This window comes from Pipra filicauda, unplaced genomic scaffold, assembly GCF_003945595.2.
Source record: "Pipra filicauda isolate LSUMZ 115617 unplaced genomic scaffold, ASM394559v2 scaffold86_size2582843_pilon, whole genome shotgun sequence".
Lineage (NCBI taxonomy): Eukaryota > Metazoa > Chordata > Aves > Passeriformes > Pipridae > Pipra > Pipra filicauda.
In genome coordinates, this window is record NW_024105053.1 from 1,251,926 (window position 1) to 1,271,722 (window position 19,797).

Sequence of the window (19,797 nt, forward strand, 5' to 3'; positions counted from 1 at the left end):
CATCTCAGCTCTCATTTCAGTAATACTGGTAAGTTTTCATGGCAGTGATCAGAGGAATGGAACAGGTTTTTTCTAAGTTTGGAGTTATCTGTAAGTCTCAGATGAAATAGTGAATACAGACTGAGTCTACAGATGAAATAATTAATAACAACCCAATGGTACAGAAAGAGAATCGATCTCATATCCCAACCTCTAAATTGTTCTTGCCTGGTTACCTCAGGGCTCTCCAACTGCCCTGCGACTGGTCCCTGGCAATGTTTCTGGCAACACTGATCCCCACCTCAGTATGTTGCAAGCTGACTTCCCTTACTCGTCCACACCTGGGAAGGGTTGTCATTAGCCACCGAGGCTCATTTCATCGCCGGTTTCTACTGCTGCCGATGCCAACCCATTTACAGCATAAACAGCACCATCAGGCCGTCACTGGTGGTATCGCAGGCAGCAATTAATGTGTGTTTAATACTAAGTATCTGCTGTCCTTTCACGTGCTTGCTACAACCACAGAGTGCTTTTGTTGATATTTTGTTGTCGATATTTTTCTGGTTTTGTTACAATATGCAGATTTCCAAATATGTTCAAAAGTGCAAGCCCACTGGTAATATTTTCCAATACTTCGTGCTCTTAGGATTGTCTTCTTACTTCTGGGGACCAAAGTGTACATGTGAGGAATGTCTAACTAGTGTTGAACTAAAACAGGCTAAATAATTATTTTACACAGGCAGAATCTCAACATTTTTGTTACAGAATGCGGTAATCTATATGATTTTTCTAGAGAATCATAGATGTTTTGGAGGCAATGCTACATTTAAAAGTAAAAAGTTATAATGTTTGATTTTCAGAAACCCATAATTTCAGGGTCCTGTCTTCTTCTGTCTAAAGAAAAGTGTTTGAGCTGTTGAAGGGTTTACAGAAGAAGTCCTGTGAGGAGCAGCTAAGGGAGCTGGGGCTGTTTAGCCTGGGGGAAAGGAGGCTCAGGGGAGACCCTATTGTGACTGGTCAAGAGGAAACGTCCTCAAGTTTGGATAGGGGAGGTTTAGGTTGGATATTAGGAAGAAATCCTTTACTCAGAGGGTAGTGAGGCACTGTAACAGGTTGCCTAAAGAAGCTGTGGATGCCCCATCCCTGAACACCCCTGTTCAAGGCCAGGCTGGATGGGGCTCTGAGCAGCCTGATTTGGTGGAAGCCTGATTTGCCTGTGACAGGGGGTTGGAACTAGATGATCTTTAAGATGTCTTCCAACCCAAACCATTCTGTGATTCTGTGATTCAATGAAATAAAAAAAAATGCAAGACTAATTGCCTTAGGATGTGGCTGCTTTATCTCTTACTCTAATGCTAAAAAAAAAAGATTTCCTGAGATAAAGGAATTTCTTTCCTTTTCTATTTTCTGATTTAAATTATTCAGAAACTTTAACAATTTTAGGGCATAGGTCTCTGATCATGAGGATTTCCTACATCTTCAGTATAAGCTGGTACCAAGAAAGGAAAGACTAGATGGCTAGAGATGGAAGCTGTACCTTCCTTCAGTATTCTTTCCTGAAGCAGCACATAAACTTTTCCTCAAAGCACTCTGTTAGCATCAAAGATATGTTTTATGTTCTTTGTCTTTCTCTAATTGCCTTTTTTTCCCTTCTCCTTATTGAACTGTGCAGAGTAAATGTCCAGCAGACAGCACTGACAATTCTGGGAAAACAGCTTTGCATTATGCAGGTAACTTCTTTGGCAAAAGCTTGCACTATCTATTTTGTTGTGCTTGATACTCCTAACTCTACAATTTTGTTGTACCCTGCTCTAATGCTGCAGTGTTGCAAGTGGAAGCACAGTTTTTGAAAATGGGGTGGGTTTGATGGACTTTCATGCTTGTTTGTTTTTTTTTTTTAAATTTTATTTTATTTGGGTTTTTTAGCGGCAAGTGGATGTCTTCAGGCAGTTCAGCTCCTGTGTGAACACAAATGTCCCATTAATGTCAAAGATGTGGTACGTACCTCTTCTGTTGTGTACTTCAGATGCTTCAGAGCTTTTGCCACCCTCCACCCCATGCGCTTACCACCCTCCATCTCAGTGCAGCAGTTCAAAGCAATACTGTGCCTATATTTCTTCCTGGACTTCTCTGTTGGAGGAAGTTCCCTTTGCAGCTTGCCGTAGCAGAGGTGTGAAAGCACTTCACAATCTGATACCGTAGTAGCAGGATTTGCTGATCGTTAAATTGTGACATTGGCAGAAGTAGCTAGAAAAAATTCTTATGTGTTCAAAACATAATTTAAAAGTATTCCCTTGATTCCAGTAGGCTTGGAAAAAGGTCCAGTGTGTGGGCAAGTGCTGCAAAATTCTCACAAAGCCCAACCAGAGTATGATAAGCCTGAGGGGGAAAAAATATATTTGATGTAGTCTAAAGGCTCAGGGACGCTACATTCACTATTATGAAGTGTCTACAACCAACCAGGTCTGGTTTTGAGGGTGATGCAGCTGCCTTATAGAAAACCCTCAAATGATAGAAGGAGGTGACCTAACCAGAAGTAAAGCACAGGCCAGATGGGAAAGCATAAAAATACTTGTTTGTTTATTTTTGACTTTGATCCACCCCCTTCTTACCTGGTCTTTCTAATGCAAACAAATATGTCACAGAGGTCAGACCTAATATTTCAGCAAATGCATTTTAAAGGCAGAAAAGGTTTGTTCCGTCTATAGAAGGGAAGGCTGTAGGAGTATCTTAAAAATGTCTTAGGCTACATCGTGGTTGGTCATAGGAAAGAGGGAGTCAGACCAACCTCAGAGATGCATGACAAAATGATGATAAGAAGTGGTCAGAGTTTGGGTAGTGAACCTAACTGGGAAATCCCAGTTAGCTACTAAGAGAAAAATAATCTCACCTTGAAGATGGTCAAACACTGGAACTGGTACCCAGAGACGTAATGTTGTCTCTACCTTTGGAGATGCTTAAAACTTGACTAGACAAATCTCTGAGCAATGTACTGTAACTTGAAGTTTGCCTAGCTTTGTGTTGAAAAAAAAGTGGGAGAAACCCCAGATGACGTCTAAGGGGGTCTTCCAAACATATTATTCTATGATTTTATGAAACATTGTATTTTTGCCTTGTACTTAGGTAAAAGTATCATTTTTGCTGTGGAGCTACTGAAAGATACTGGGTAGTTTCAAAATCACTATCTTTTAGCACTGAGCAAACAGCAAAGGGAGTATAAAAGGAAAAAGCAGCCCTACTCCTTATGTTTTGCATCATCCCTAGTAATCAGGAAGGAATTAAAGTAAACTCAGCTACATTTGTGGTATATAAGAAAAATGTACTTATAGCACCTCATTTATGCTACGTAGAGATAAAATTCATAGCTGTGTTCAAATCTCAGAGTCTTATTTGTAAGTGGATGGAATATTGTTCATAGTTTCTTTAAATGCATTTCTAGGATGGGAACATACCTCTGCTGCTTGCAGTACAAAATGGACACACAGAAGTCTGCAAATACCTTCTGGATCATGGAGCAGACATCAACACCAGGGATAAAAATGGAAGGTACAGCAGGTTAACATGTTAATTCTTCCCCAAGGCTGACTGTCAAATGAAGCTTTCTCATCAAATTCTTCCTAAAATAGTTGATGTTAGGTGAAATAATGCTTTCTGTACTGGACATCCTCATTATTGAGAAGGCTTGCAAAATTCTGCCTAAAGGGAAAGATGAAACAGAAGCTATGCAACTATAAAACTAATGTGCCTGTAAGATTTCCCTTGGGCCACCAGAGTAGTATATCCCATTTTTAAATAATTCCTACACAAAACTGATTGATAGCACTTACCCACACATCACTTTCTAAGTGTCCCAATTTGAAGTGCTGCTTTCTTCTAAGGATGAGTTAGTAACTGTTACTTGGGAGCAAAGTCTTTGGAGGGTTCTTTCTTCTACCATAATGCAGCCACAACAGCAAGAGAAAAGTACAGTAAAGCTTTATAGTGGAGATGCTGTTTTAGGAGGTGCCAATTAGAGATTTTTTGCATTAATAGATAGTGCATGTATCAGAAAAATGTTCTTAAAAAGCAACATCCTTGTAGTGAAAAATGCTCTTGTTTTAATGATACTGACAAAGATCAAGAGTCTTTGAAAATTATGGACTGTTTTATAAACAGTTTGTTAAACTGTGAAGGTAAGGAAGGATACTGAGAAGACTTGGCACTTACACTTCATAGCATTGTTGATTATTATATGTGATACAATGCTGATATTGTTCTCTGGCAGCACCTGTGAGGATAAGACTGGGCCCTAACTTGTTTTTTATCAGTCCAAAGTTCATTAGTGCACTCTTTTATTCGGTTGTCTAAAGAAAACTGCCTGCTTGTCTTTGTTAGTTTGCATGGCCTCCTCAGTGCTTTGAACCTGAGCTGCCGCACACTCTGGGACCTCCGCCTTCTCCTCACCTTCTTACTATATAATCAGCAGACTGTGTTAAGACTTTCTTCATTAATTGGATGGAGGAGTTTCTGTCATAGATAGGACTCACATTTTTGTATTTTCTTTATCAAGAAAGTACTGTGTGTAGAAGCAAGAGAATGATATAATATGAAATATACTGTTTACTTCTTGCTTTCATTGTGGTGAGGGGAGTGACTACTCCTGCATCTCATGTTCACAAAAGTGGTTAAGATTTTACTGAAACAGGAGAAGCCTTACTGGGAAAAGAAGGGGATAACCTTTGAAAATGTCATCTCCAGATTTCTATCTTATCCAGACTCAGTGAATTATTTTGTAATCTAAGACCTTCCCTGTGACTCTAGAGGTGTTACCCACATTGCCACTCAGCACTACCTTTTAACACAGCACTGCAGCAGCCATCACCTCTCCAGGGCTCACTCATTACAAGGAGTATGTTCAATTCATCAGTGAAATGTTTGTCTTAATATTTAGCAAATATTATCACTAGTAACTTTTCAACTTCAAATCTGCACTGAGGAATGTGTTTGGCAGTAAACTTGGCCAACCTATTAGGCACATTTTCATGTTGTGAAAGGAGAATTATGCCCAAGCAGGAAGGCAGTATTAGAGCATGCTTGAAAAGTGAGGGGTTTTGTGTGTTTTTAATTATTCTGTACATTTCTTATGACCTCTTCAAGTAAATGAGAAAAGCAGACACAAAATGTTAGGAAAAGACTCCTTCTGCATGCTACCCTTACTCTAGGATCTGGCATTGTGTAGCTACCCTATGTTGGAAAGGGAATGGTTTGTGCTCTAATGGACTTATTTCTTCTTTTCTTTTTTCTTTTTTCCTTTTTTTTAAGATGACAGTAGTACAGGGTTTCAGGTCAAGCCCGTCTCTTGGACTCACTGAAGGTCTTTGAGGTTTTTTTGGTTTTTTTTTGTTGAAATCTGTTTGTCTCTTTTGTTTAAAAAGCAGCATGTGAGGGAGAGCAGCAATGAAATAAAGGCTTTCCTGTTGTACCACCACTGTAATTGTAGCGTAGCAGTGAGTTTTGTTAGTCTGACTTTATCCTGCAGCCATTTCTATCAATGACTCTCCTCCTGATCTCAGGAAGCCATTTTTAGAAATGACCTGTCTTTGCAGCTGGAGAGTATGTATGAGGAAGAGGAGGGACATTATTGCACAATAACCATCACACTTCTTTTCCTGAAAAAATGAACTGCTTAAAGAGTATGTTCTTGACACTTGTTCTCTGTGTTTTGATTTTGTGGGGTTTTTTGTTTTTTTTTTTTTTGTTCAGAACTGCTTTGATGATGGCTTGTGAAGTTGGTAACCTTAACATGGTGGACGCTTTCCTTAGGAGGGGTGCAGATGTCAGTTTAGTAGATGTCTTTGGACAGAACGCCCTGCATTACGCCAAGCTCTCTGAGAATACAGGGATCCAGAACCTCCTATCATCAAAGTTATCTCAGGATGTGGGTATGTAAGAGAGGCTGAGTGCAGTTTGTCCCTTCTTGAATGGGCTATGTAGATGTTTAGCACTCAACAAATTTACTTCAAACTGTAATCTGAAATGTTGCAAAAGCCATTTTCAAGATCGTCTGGCTGAGACTTCTCAAAAGCTCTTTGCCATAGATGGTAATATTTAGCATGGGATAAAGCCCTGAGGGCAAAAAGAGGTGTTTTGGAAAAAGAAAAGGTAAGTTGATGTAGCAGCATTGTGAAGTTTTGAATACATTGAATACAATTTGGAATAGATTCTTTTTTATTAGGTGGGAGAGTCAGTGGAACATACAGCCTCTCAGCAGAGGGGTTGAAGAAGGAACTAAAGCAGGCAGAAGATTTTATGGTCAAACTAAGATGGATTTCTGAAGTAGGAAGCTTAATGTGGAAGAATGGTGTGAGGCTATAACAGAAAAAGAATTGTCGTGATTCTTCAGATTTTATCTCAGTATAAAACCCAAACAGTAGCAGAGAAAGGGTGTGATTCAAATGGCATTTGGAAATTATGTTTTTCAGCTTTCAGACAGGAATTCAAAAATCAAGCTGTTTATCTGTGATATGGGAAGTAGACCTGAGAGGTGGGCTAAGAATGGCAAATAACTTTTCCTTTGTTAACGGTTATTTATTCCACCTCTTTTCTGCTTCACAGATACAAAATCACCGACAAAAGCGAAGCAGGTATTTGTCCTTTTGGTTTTGAAAATACTCAGAACTATCTAGGCGTGTACCATAAGAACTAGTAACTGACAGGACTGGAAGTAGTAGTGAATGTCACTGTGAGATGTGTTGCCATGACTACTGTGTAAAAGGTTTTTGTTGCTTAGTTAAGAAATGTGTTTCAGAAACATTGCTTTTAGACTTGGCTTCTCTCCGTATAAGCAGCCAGCACCCTTAGTGAGACAAGGAAGGGAGTGCGAGTGTGTATGTGCATGTGTGCTTTTCTCATGTATAAGGCAGGAGTTTGGCTTTTGGACTCCCTATCTCTTCCAGCTGTAGAGGAGGTGGTCTAGAAAAATACCCTATCTCTAAAACATGTAATTGAAAGTTATCTCTGGTTACTGGAGACCCCGTCCTGTGAGAATCCCAGCAGATTTAGGCAGTTATACTGTTTTCTTAAATTTTGTGTTTAATATCATATCTTGGAGTGCACCTAAACCTTGTAGACCTGCTGGTGGCTGGAAAATAGATGAGGGCACAGTGCATTGGTTCATTCCTTCTCTGAGTGGAGAGGTAGGTTTTTCAGGGAGCTCAGGCAGAAGCCAGTGGAGAGGAAAGATGGAAGAAGCCATGAAGAAGGGCATGACTGGGCTGTGTATGAATGGAATTATTTAAGATCACTGGTGCTAAACCTGTTGTCAGCTTCTGCTTTTTCACTAAATCTTGTTTGTTTTCACTGAAGCATGGGTTACAAGGGAGCAGATTCTTATTGTCAGGCATGTTTCATATCTTTATGTTAGCAGAGATATGGTCTTTACATAGGAAAATAAGGCACTGCATGAGCTGCTAAGGTTGATATTAATGTGGGATTTTATTTTATTTTATTTTTTTTATAAAACAACTTGCTCGGACTTTACTAACCAAACTAACAAACCTACATTTTCTGGCTGGTGAAACTTTCAGCATGATCAAGGCTCTAAATTAAGTTCAGAAAGAAGTGGAACTCCAAAAAAACGCAAAGCCCCACCTCCTCCTATCAGTCCTATTCAGGTAAAGAAAAGACCAATTTTGAGATACTTTTAGGGGGTATAAGGCATTTTGAACATTATGTGAATTATGTGGGCTGGATTTGCTCTGTCACTGTTATTTTATATGCCTTACAATGAGTGCTTTTCCTTACGTTAGGATGACACCATGAAAGCACGTTGGTTAGGTTAACTAAGGAAAATTGCTTGAAATACAGCATGACCTAAGATAAAATGTGCAAATGTTAGTGTACAAGTGCTTTTTCAAACTCAAGTTGAAGTTGTCCTGGTTTTGCTGATTTCAATAAGTAAATAATTCTGTATATTTTGATTATACATATATATATGTACACATTATTATGTTAATATATGCATATAGAAGTAAAAAACTGCATTTTGATACTATAGAAATCTATTTAACAGCTGGGTTTAATCTTAAAGTGGAACGTTACCTGTGTAATAACTACAATCCTTATGTAATACTGGCTCAGAAGAGCCCTAAATAATTAGGCCTGCTCTTCGAAAATAATCTAGAATTGTGACTTATGTTAGTGCAGGGAAAAGTACTCTTTAATGCATGTGTGTGTGTGTGTATATGGGCAGATGTTAGAGAGGTAGTTATATGTGCGTGTACATATACATACCTATTTGTATAAAAATCTTTTACAGCTTAATGATTTGTCCTCTCCACACTCATCAACTTCAACTCCCATGACTGGAAAAGGGCAGGCTTTCTTTGCTGATCAAGTGTGCAAGGTATCAGTGCTCTGTTCTTATGAGCTTAGGGAAGGAAAGTACAGTATCTGTTTTGCTTAATGTTCTATTTTGCTGACTGCAGAGTCTTCTGCGACCTAAGTAGCTGACTTTTAGGAACAAAAAGAAGTCCAAATCTATTTACATGTAATTTATAAAGCAAATGTAGATTACTCTAAAGTTTAACAAATATATATATATAGAAATGGTCATAGATTAGTTAGTGTTTAGGAATATGGTTATGAAAGTAAGTATTAATGCTACAAGAGTTCATTTTCTAATACCAGCAAGGGGCATGGAATTGAGCAGTGCAAAAAGAGACCCTTTTACCAAAAGACATCAGGGAAACAATTGAGTGTGTTCTACCTGATCTTTACCTTATGGCATTGAAGATTTTTTTTCTTAAATACATGTCAATATATTGCTATTATTTATCACAGGGGCTGCAGTCTTTCAAATTATCTACAAGATAGTTGCCCTTATTTCTTAGCATTTAATGAGAATTGGGCAATGGAACCTGAATGGCTTTAACAGACATTAAAGATGCTACAATTAAACAAGACCTCAGAAATAAAAGAAATCTGCTTTGACAGGCTTTATCCAGCGGGATCTATACTGTCTGTAGTTCTTTTTGGGGAGCTGTCCAACTTTACAACTGCATTCTGTGAAAACATTTTCTTTTGATGTCTTGGCAGGAAGAATTCAGCTCCTTGCATAGAGATAATAAAGACAGACTGAGTGACAGCACAACAGGTATACAGTTAATCCTTACTTTCATCTTTGGTTAGGCATTTTAGGTGGCATGAAATGTTGAAAACTGGTCAGAAATCCTCTGTGCCTTTCTGCTTAGAACTTGAGACAGACAAAGTATGGAGAGTAATGTTTTGTAATTCCACTAGCAGCTTCCCACTAAAACCTTCTGCTTCTATTGAGTGAACTTAACACTTTTTTGGGGAGTTTATAGGAACAGTTGTTTGTTCACTGCATTTAGTGGTCATGGGAACAAACTGTTTAACTTTAAATGTTAAAATAAAGCATAAAATAAAGCATTTCAGCTTTTCGAAAGCTTTTGAATCTCCTTTTTTTTTTCTCTGAAGGTGGTGATAGCTTATTGGATGTGAGTTCTGAAGCTGACCAACAAGATCTACTGCTGTTGATGCAAGCAAAAATTGCTTCTTTGACATTGCACAATAAGGAGCTGCAGGACAAATTACAGGTGGCATATTTTTGTGCTGTTCTGGTGTTCTCTTAATCTGCTAGCAGTACAAAGAGCTTCTTGCTGTTTTAAAGAGTTGTACTCTGAAGATAATTTAACGAGCTTGTTCGTAAGATCATGGAAACACTCTGTCCCAAAGGATTAAATCAGTGTTTTATCTTCTCACTTTTTCCATAAATTACTGAATAACTTTGTTATGATAGCCACATTCTAAAAGATGTTAGCAGTTGGGTTAGCAGAATTTTAATTTGCATAGCTTTGATTATTAGCTTATGGAGATCAGCCCAGACTTTCAGACGACCTTGGCACTTACTGTCCTCTCTCACTGCAGATGACTAAGTGGTAGCAGCTGGGCTTTGAATTTTTCTAAAACTTTCTTCCATGGTTCTTTAATCATCTGTCTCTGTAGGATGTAGCAGTATTTCCTTGCTTACTCTATTCTAAAAAAAAAATATAATCTTGTCCATGTATTTATTGTGCAATTGTTCGTGTTTCTTTTTGGACAGGAAAGAACACCTAAAGAAGGGGATTCAGCTGTAGAATCTTATTCAACCCAAACAGAGTTTGAGCAAACAGTAGATAGACAAAATGAGTTCTTGGCTCAGGAGCTGAAGCCTACATTAAATGCCACTAAGACCCAAGAAAAATTGACAAGCCCCAGAGAAGTAAAAATGAAGTACCTCCAGGAAGACCTAAAGGATGTGCAGAGGAAATTAGAGAATTCTGAAGCCAAAAGAAGGCACCTGGAATCTCAGGCCCAGTCTAGAATTCCAGAAACAGATCGTTTAAATAGCCCAGACATTTCAGAAAATGGTTCTGATCTTAACCTCAAGTTCCAAGAAACATCGAACAGGTATGAGGAAGCTGGGAAAGACTCCTTGAATGCACAAAGGCAAAAGAAGCTGAGTCTTGTTTCCTCTGAAAGTGAAGAAACCGGTTCTGATCTGAGTATGTTGAAAGTTACATATGCAGAAGTTGAAACACTTAAGCAAGAATTGAAGAAAGCGTTGGAGGAAAGCGAAAGACAAAAAGAAAAAGTGAGAGAACTACAGAAAAAGTTTGAAGACAGAGAGCAGAATGTGGCAAGCAAATTGTCTGTGGAAGAGTGTGAGGAAATGAAGAATTCATATTGTTCAGTTATTGATAACATTAATCAAGAGAAAGCATTGCTGATTGAGAGGTACAAAGAAGGGCAAGAGGAAATTAAAAGGCTACAGGACAAGCTGACAAATCAGACACAGCTGGAATCTAGTCCTGAAGCTGGAGAAATGAAAGATGTGATGCACAGAATGGTAGATGACCTCAACAGACAACTTAGTGAATTGTCTCAGTTGTACAAAGAAGCACAAACAGAGCTTGAAGACTTTAGGAAGAAAAAAACTCTAGATGATATAGCTTTGAACTACATTCCTAGAGAAGAACATGAGAAACTGATGGAGGTAACAAATTCTTTGAAATACAAAGCAGAAAATGAGTTATCAGAAATGAAATCCCAGTACACAAAAGTCTTAGATGAAGCAGAAGAACTAAAGCAACTGTTAGACACTCAGAAACAAAACTCTGTGCCAATTACTGAACACCGCCAGGTGATTAGTGCACTCAGAAATACTATAAAGGAAATGGAGGAAGAAATACATGAGCTCAAAAACCAGCTTAACAACAAGGAAGGTGAATTAAGAAACTTAGAGAAGGAGTTACTGGAAGAAAAAGCTGCAGTTAATGAAGCTATGGTACCCAAGGCTACATATGAAAAGCTCCAGTCATCACTAGAGGGTGAAGTCAGTGTTTTGTCATCCAAACTGAAGGATGTAATGCGAGAGAAGGAAAACGTATCCTTAGATGCTCTGAAACTGAGAAATGAAATTTTGCACTTGAAAGAAGCAAAAGAAGGTATGCATACTCTGCTTGAAGCAAAGGAACGGGAGGTGACTGATCTTCAGCAAAAGTACCACCAAGTTCAAGAAGCCCTTCTTGAAATGAAAAACTCATCAAAAGTAGAAGAAGATAAAGATAAAAAGGTCAGCGACTCACTACAGTGCGGGAGTAGTATGAGTTCAGGCTGCAAAACACGTTGAGTGGTGCACAAGTGATCTCATAAATGATGTTGGTTCAAGTGTAACTTCTGAGTGTGTTTGCCCATCCAAAAATTCAGGGTTTAAAGTCGAAAGAAGTTTTCAGTATCTTTAACTTTGCAGTTGATTTCCCTTTCCTGTGGAGATACACATGATCTTTCAATTTACCTCTTTAAAATTCTGCTTGGGTTGGGTTCACACTATTTAGGCAACTGAGGTCAAAAAAGTAGGATTTACAGCAGGAAGAGATTCCAGAGGAGACAAGATCAGGAAGGAGCAAAAATTCACTGTTGTGATATTACTGTATCATCTCAACCATAGCATGATTTGACTAAGTTTCCTCTGCAGCAACCATTTCTATCACTACAAATTCCTTTATAAAAAGCTATGCCTTTTACTAACTGTGAATAGGTGGCCTGTGTTTGTTATATTTGTGTCTTGCGTTCAGCAGCAGAATTTGTAAAGGTGGTAAATGCAGTCCTTCTTTGTAAATATTGCTGTTTTTCAGAACAAGGAGTCCATTTTGAATAGACTGGACTAGGATGGGAGATAGAGAAGCATTGTAACCCTTTGCTTACATGATGTCTCCATTTGTCCATTGAGTTATTTACAGTTTGTTTTTCCCCATTCTTAAATTTAAGTCACAAATAACTCATAGATGAGACTCACAGGAACACAGTATGCCTTGCACCTTCTGATGAAAACCTGTTTTTTGCCTCCCTAGATCAATGAAATGTCCAAGGAAATTAGCAAATTAAAAGAAGCACTGAACAGCCTTTCTCAGCTTTCCTACTCCACCAGTGCCCCCAAAAGACAAAGCCAGCAGCTGGAGGTGTTACAACAACAAGTGAAGCAGTTGCAAAACCAACTGACTGTAAGTGTGATAGTTTGTAAACCTAACATTAGTCCCAGCTCTCCAAAGATACAGGTGCTATTCTTCACTCTGCTTATTTAAAATGCAATACAGTCAATGAGTACACGGGAGGGTATTTTCATCCAGAAATTCAGTAATTTCTCTGTTTCACTGAAACATCTAAGAATCTGCAAGTCACAAATTTCTCTTTAGAAAAAGCCTAACTAAAGCAAGCTATCTTCCCATATATTTTTCTCAGGCCAATACAGAAACAAAATTCTTGTAGTGGAATCTAATGACCAAACCTGCTGCCGAGACCCTGTTTTGTGGAAAAGTATGACCAATGTGCAGGGGATTTGTGCATTTTTCCAAGAACATTCATCAACTGAAGAAGTTTTGTTTTATTAAGCTTTCTGGAAGACATACTCACCGAAAGCATGAGGTTTCAAATCAAGCAAATCCATGTGTTTATGGAGAGCACAGTTAATTCTCTGAAATTCTGAACTGCTTACAGAGGGTTTTTTTAAATTATATTTGTTTGTGCATGAAAGGTCCAATCCTCTAAGCTGGGTTGAGTCTTAACTGATATTTCCAAGAGCTTGCCTGCCCGAAGGAGCACTTTAATTCACTTTTGAGGATGAAAAGAAAGTAATGCCCATTAGAGGCCCTTGTAGAGAGCTGTGGAGTGACTCTGGAAGGAGAATTCCCAGACTGACACGCTAAATGGCTTAACTGGTGTCTCCTTCCTACCTTCCCCAGCAGAAGGAAAGAAGAGTCAGAAAAAAAATGCAGCAGGGAGAAACAGTAGGCAGACAGTTACACACTGCATCCTGTTCAGGCTCAGAATGCAGTTTCTTATTCCAGTCCTCCATGTCTGAAAGGATCCTTCATTTGCCGCTGCTTAAGGACCAGCGAAGTAGTGTGAGGTGCAAAGGTATGCAGCATATTAGGAAAGTGGGTAGTATTTAAAACAGGACAGAATCACTTTCCCTCTTGTAGGTTAGCTTTCCTAGCAGCTTCATGTTTATTTGGAAAGATGGCTTCTGGGTTGTGGCAGTCTGTGATCATCAAAAGGGAGCCTGGCTTTCATTGACTGAGGGGTTTGTTGGTTTAAGACCTCTGGCAGATGGGTCATTGCCTTTAGGGAAGAGTTTGGTTGCAGTTGAGAATTGATTGGTCAGAATATTGTAGTCTTTCCTCAATTCTGGTTGCTGATAAACTTGGAAGTAGAGTACGTGCTCATTCCACACCTTTGCAGCTCAGCACTTCTTACAACTGATGTTACCTCACCAGCTTTTTTATTGGGAGGGGTAGAATTACAGCATTTTCATGGACATGCTTCCGAGCAAATTTGGGCTGCTTAGTGGCACAGCAGTGTCGGAGCTGTTTTTCAGTGCATTGCATAAGACTGGTTTGTAATTTCCCCTGTGTAAATCTAGTTGAGGAGTCGTGAATTAATAGTTCTGAATGCACTATGCCTTTCTGCTTAACTGTTTTCTAGGAAACAAAAAAACAACATCAGGAAATTGTCTCGGTTTACAGGATGCATCTTCTCTATGCTGTGCAGGTATGTGGTTGCATGTTGTCAGTCACACAGTCTTGGTATTTTAATTAAAGATGCTTCTTCTGCAGATCTAGTAAGAACTTGGTGTGTTTTATCTAAGACATCCCTCCCAAAAGGTATGACAGTTCAAGCACAAACTAAGCTCCATTTGGGAAATTGAATTCACGCAGCTCTCTACTCTTTAAGAATATTGACACACTATTTTTGAGGTACAGTAATTAGATCAATCATCTTTTCTTCTTTCTCCCCTTGTCTAGGGTCAAATGGATGAAGATGTCCAGAAAGTGCTTAAGCAAATTTTATCAATGTGTAAAAGCCAATCACAGAAAAAGTAAACAAAGAAAAAGCCAAGAAAAACTCCCTATTTTTATTAATCCTGTTATGGTTGTTTATCTAGATTTGCCTTAACATAAGATTTAAAATTGGCAATTTGCTGCTTTTGTGTTATTGTGCTGTTTGTGAGGGGGATATAATTGTCCGTCTGTACCACTTCCATGTGCATTTCTATGTGCAGTAACTAAACACATGCCTGCTTTTCATATCCAAAATGCAAGTATGTTCTTCAGACTTTTTACTTAGGCCACTCCATATTGTGTTTACCCTATAAGTACTTTCCAGCTTCCTCCAATAGAAGCAGGTTAACCTGGAGGAAAGCACTCGTGTTGCCTGGGTAAAGGTGAAATTCTCTGTGAGGTCTTCTGTACTGATTATAAGCTGCATCTTATTACTGGGGATGTTTGATGCTGTAGTGCTCAGATTCCTGACATTTTGCCATATGCAGTCTTTGGCAGAGCAGAAGCAAGCCTTGCAGCAGTGAGCAGGAGTAGATATTTATGCTAAGCCAGAACGTCAAACAGCTACACTTCTTAGTGTAATATTATTTAAGATTAACAAACTATGAGGTAGCTGTCCCAATCCACCCAATGCACTGAGTACATACCATACTTCACAGTTTCCGTAACTACCTGGTAGTGCAATGAAACTATTTCAAAGCATTAGTTTATTGAAGTTCTGTACAAACAGAACTGTCTGTATAAACAACCCTTTATGATAGGTTTAGCTGTCTATGCAAGTGTTGGCCATGAAGCTCAGGAACAAAACCAGAACATGTACTTTAGACAAGGGATTCTAGTGAACACAGGATGTTTACAGTGAATGTCAATGCCTCATACTTCCTAACCTCACTTTTGTAAAGATCTTCTCTTCAGTATATTTTTATTGGCCCTCTAATGAATTTTTTTGTAACTAAACCATTTTTTCTACATAATATTTGCATTAAGCTTATTAACAAATATTTTTAGGTAATTGTGTTTTAGAGAGTTTATACCCCCAAGTATTCAGTAATAGTGAAGCATAGTGAAGTGTTCTCAGTTTGTAAGGGATTTGTACGGAGTAATAGGCCTGTCTGTCAGTGTGGTCCACAGCAATGAAGTCTAAAATGCAATTCAGACTGCTGTTTAGAAAAAAATTAGAAATTATAGATAGAGAACAGCAGAAGGTGTCAAAAAATTCTATATGCTGTTTCTAGAGGCTAGAAGCATCAGTGAAGCCTTTATCAGCACTTCTAAATTTAAAATCAAATAAAAATGTCTGATGTGGGATAGAATGAAACTATGGAAAAATGTTTCTAAGCACACACTGCACTTGAGGGTACAACCATTTTAACTAGCTTGCAGCTTCAATATGGTATTGTTTTTTTTATTCTATGGGGATATGTCTCTATTAATGGAGAAACCTTTCAGAGCTATATAATCTATGAAGTTTATATACAGTCATAATATGACAAGAGTCGGCAGTGCCTCAGGCTGGCTGGACTCATAGTGCACTTATATCAGATAATTCCTAACTCTGGCAAAACTAGATGGATTTTAAAAGCAAGAAGAAAAATTACACCTTTGCATCAGTTAGACTTTGGTGTTACTTTTCTTGAGTGGTTTAACTAATGCCAGCTAATTTTGAACAGTATTTTGTAGTTAGACAGCTTTGAAAACGCTCCAAAGAAATGTGAAAAGAATTTTGCTGCATCACTTCAAAAAGAACAAGATTTTAAGCATGCTAATGCTGAAAGTATAAAACTTGATGAACCACATTGTAGGTTGCCTGATGGATTTAATCTTCTACTTGGGTTTGGTTTGTATATTTATTACAATTATCTTTGTGGAATATTGGAAATTATATACTACAGCATAACAGGTTTCTTTATATGTAATTTACAAGACATTTCCTTATGCAGCAAATAAACTATTTCCAATTTTTTTTCACTTGTGTCTTCATTTACTTTTTGTATTGAGGGAAATCTCACTACACTGTTCTAACGTAGTACAAATGTGTTAAATATCCCATGCTTAGATACATGTCAGATGGACTGGGCTTTCCCCCTGAAATTGCAACTTCATTGTTAACCATCTTGATCTGTTAGGTAGAATAGGACCCAGTCAAAACCCCACATAATCAGTTCTGTAGATGATGCCTTCTAACTGATGGGTAAGTTCAGAGCCGTTTCTCATGTGGACATCCCATTAGAGGTAATACAGCTTTCCCATTTGCCACTGCATGCATTCCAGCTAAGTTTAAAACTACCTTAGAGCAGTAGCACAGGTTGGTGATGTCCCACAGTTTTTCAAAACTGTGGTTCTCTATCACTTAGCACTTCACACACAGAACTACAGTGAAAGTATTTATATATATGTGTATATGCATATGGATATATGGATATGTGTACTTTTTAAACTTAGTTATACAGCCCCATTGCCTTTTATCATCTCCTTGGTTTTGTTGGAGAAACTGGCTTTTCAGTTACTTATTTGCTAAAATATCTTCCTGTCTGAGGGTGTAACACACAAACAGCAGGAATTACAACTTTTGTGATTACGTCCTGGGATTCAAGTAGCTTTTTAGCCTCTTGAGGCAGATTTCTGTAAGCTACTTAGCACTGAGTTTTTTTGGAAGAAGGACAAACTGGCATGCAAAACATGGGCTGGTGGGGTACATCGTGTCTGCCTATGCTGGTACTCTAAAACCTCCACACTTATTTTTGGCCTCCTGTATGGTCAGTCATGACAGCATGGGTCTTCTCCTGGGCAGCATTTTTATAGCCAGTTCCTGCCCTCCTCCCCCCTAAATGTATGGGCACTGGGGATGAACATTGCCCTTGTCAAACACACACTGCAGTTTGCACACAATGGTGATGATTTGGTCAGACACCTTAAGCATACTGGCTCTTCTCACCCATCCTATACCCTGTCGCAGTAGATAATAATGACAAATGATGATACCAGCCTTCAGATGAAATCTGGGAGGAAACATCATCTTAGATCTGCATTAAGATCACCTTTTTTTTTCTTTTTTTAACCTTTTTCCCCCCTCTTTCTTGCTGGATAAACTAAGGACAAGTTCCTGTACACATATGTTGCCCTGGTTATTTGGCACCTGGCTGTCACAGGCCCCCTCCTTTGCCAACCCAGATGGACATGGGAAGATGATGGAGGAGATTTCAGCAGCCATCAGGCAAGAACCTCTTGCAGTGTGCCCTGTCTCCTTGATGGACAGATCTTTTGGCTTCAGCAGCACATAGTGGCACAGAGCCAACACCTGAGCACAAGGGTGGTTGATCCTCTTAGATGAGTTTGGCTCCCTGGGCGTGCTGCACACCAGATGCCCTGCTGGAGCCCCATGGATAGAGGCACAAGTATGAAGATAATATTCCCCCATGCTGGCTGAGCAGGGGGCTCAGTGATGGCAGAATGGCCTGCTAGCTTCCTTCCTACCTCTCCTCAAGTCAACTAAACAGTGATGTGCTATATGTCAGCACAGGACAGCAGGAGCCAAGGGAAGACCACACTGCTGTGTGCTGCAGCAAACCACGCAGTGGCCCAGGAGAAGCAGCCAAGAAAGGGCTGGTGGAGAAGCTGGCAAGAAACCCCTTGGCAGATGCCACAGCAGTACATGGAGCTGTTAAAGCCCACTTCATGTTTCATGAGTTTTCCTAAGAGTGGCTGGCTGGGGGAAGGAGGTGGTATGTGATTTCACTGCTGAGTGTTTAAGCGCTATATAAATTACTGCTGCTGCACATCTGTTGTGTTTAGACCATAAATCTGCTCCCTGAGGGGCTTTTGCAGTGTGGAGTACCAACCTAGAGTGTGCAGGAGGGAGGAGGGTAAGCAAAGAGGCTGGAGTACCATGTGGGACATGGCAGGAAAGCTGTTTCGAGGCACTGGAACAGGGTTGTTCAGGTGCTTTTTGCCTGTCTGACCTGTCCCCAGGGAGGGTCTTGCTTGGGGCAGCCCCACCAGAGCATCCTGTGGCTTTCTTCATACTGATGCCAGCCTTCATCTGAGCAAAAGGCAGGCACAAAAGGCTGACACAAGTCTGCCCTTAAACATGGCAGAGACCCATATGCTGCAGGGAAGAATCACTGACTCAAGCAGCGCAGGGCAAGTCCTGGAGGAGGAGCAGCCTCCCGTAGCTTTGGTTAGGGCCTCAGACTGCTGCTGTGGGACATCTCGGAATCCAGGCCACAGAGCAGCTTTGCATGTTGAATAAATGAGTGGAAAAGGTCTGGAGATTTCAGGGTAGCATAGTCAGATGTGATGCACATGTTCTGCAGGCACAAGCATAACACAGCAAATTTTTTCGAAGAAATAGGAATGGGTGCAAGACTTTTAGGTCACTGTGGTTTTGGTCTGCCACAGAATTTAATGTCAAGCTACAGTTCAAGAGTTCGAGTACCTTAAAAACCTTTATCTTTAGCACTGCTGTCTGGTTCTGCAGACATGGGTCACTGGGGGTGCTCTTGGGTGCTCACTAATTCTCAGCAAAGCATTTCATAGAAGTGAAGTTTCAAATGCTTTTCTTCACCTCTGCCTCCTCCTCTATTTGGATCCTTCATGATCCTTTTGAACATAAGTAATGGAGATAGTACAGACTAGAAGTATACTTTATTTTGGTTTGTCCTGTTTTCTTCTCAGGGCGGTAACAAATTAATTCTCTTCAACAGTCATTTCCATAAACTCTCTATCTTAGAATTACAGTGGTGAATTGCAGCTGAATCGAATTAAAATCTGTGATTTAATAAGTTTTTACTAATTTGAGGAAGCCTTGGTTAGAATTTTTGTAGCCACAGACTAGATCTACAAGGTTAGCCTGTTACTGGAGACAAAGCCATGGCTTTGCTTGACATCTACAAGTGTTGAGGTCCCCAGGCTATGGCAGTGAGTGACAGAAACCCCTCTAAGATGAAATGACGGCCTCTGTTGTGTTGGACCCAGTGGTGGGATCCTTCATGGTGTGTCACTAACATATGGCTCCTCTCATGGTCAGTTTTTGCCTTTGCACAACAAGCAAAGGTTTGTTCTTTTAGTCTTGCAGATACCAGTCCCCAGTCCCACTGGTGGCTTCAGGAGGGTCTGTTTTGTGGTACAACATGTAGTTCCTGGGGTATTTTTATGGCAACCCTGAGATTAGCTCAGTTGGTTTGAGCCTGGTGCTAATAATACCAAGGAATGTGGGTTCAATCCCTGGAAGGGGCCTGTGCTGGTTTAAGAGTTAACCAGCAGGGGAAATGAACTCAACTCAAAGGAGAGATTATAAGTCAGAATAACAATTTACTAAAATAATACAGTAAGTACAATCATACAAACAAACAATTGGTCTTAACCCACAAAACCCAAATGTATAACCCAGTACCCTGGGGCATGAACAACGTGGTGTTCCTTGGGCCCCGCTTGAGTCCAA

The 19,797-nt window shown here is 39.6% G+C and overlaps 1 protein-coding gene across 3 annotated transcripts in view; it reads left to right on the forward strand.

The window, feature by feature from the left end:
• RAI14 (retinoic acid induced 14) overlaps positions 1 to 16,325 on the forward strand; it is an 88,834-nt gene extending 72,509 nt beyond the window's left edge. For 2 of the 3 annotated variants that reach the window (XM_027745667.2, XM_039390736.1), the window contains exons 6-18: positions 1,652 to 1,709; positions 1,906 to 1,976; positions 3,419 to 3,525; positions 5,722 to 5,900; positions 6,574 to 6,602; positions 7,545 to 7,631; positions 8,276 to 8,362; positions 9,055 to 9,112; positions 9,457 to 9,575; positions 10,082 to 11,593; positions 12,372 to 12,521; positions 14,002 to 14,067; positions 14,322 to 16,325. In XM_027745667.2, coding sequence (XP_027601468.1) covers positions 1,652 to 1,709; positions 1,906 to 1,976; positions 3,419 to 3,525; positions 5,722 to 5,900; positions 6,574 to 6,602; positions 7,545 to 7,631; positions 8,276 to 8,362; positions 9,055 to 9,112; positions 9,457 to 9,575; positions 10,082 to 11,593; positions 12,372 to 12,521; positions 14,002 to 14,067; positions 14,322 to 14,399 — 2,601 coding nt within the window. In that variant the 3' untranslated portion in view covers positions 14,400 to 16,325. The remainder of the gene's footprint in view (positions 1 to 1,651; positions 1,710 to 1,905; positions 1,977 to 3,418; positions 3,526 to 5,721; positions 5,901 to 6,573; positions 6,603 to 7,544; positions 7,632 to 8,275; positions 8,363 to 9,054; positions 9,113 to 9,456; positions 9,576 to 10,081; positions 11,594 to 12,371; positions 12,522 to 14,001; positions 14,068 to 14,321) is intronic. The other variant, XM_027745668.2, reaches the window with a different exon arrangement.
• Positions 16,326 to 19,797: the final 3,472 nt, after the last annotated feature.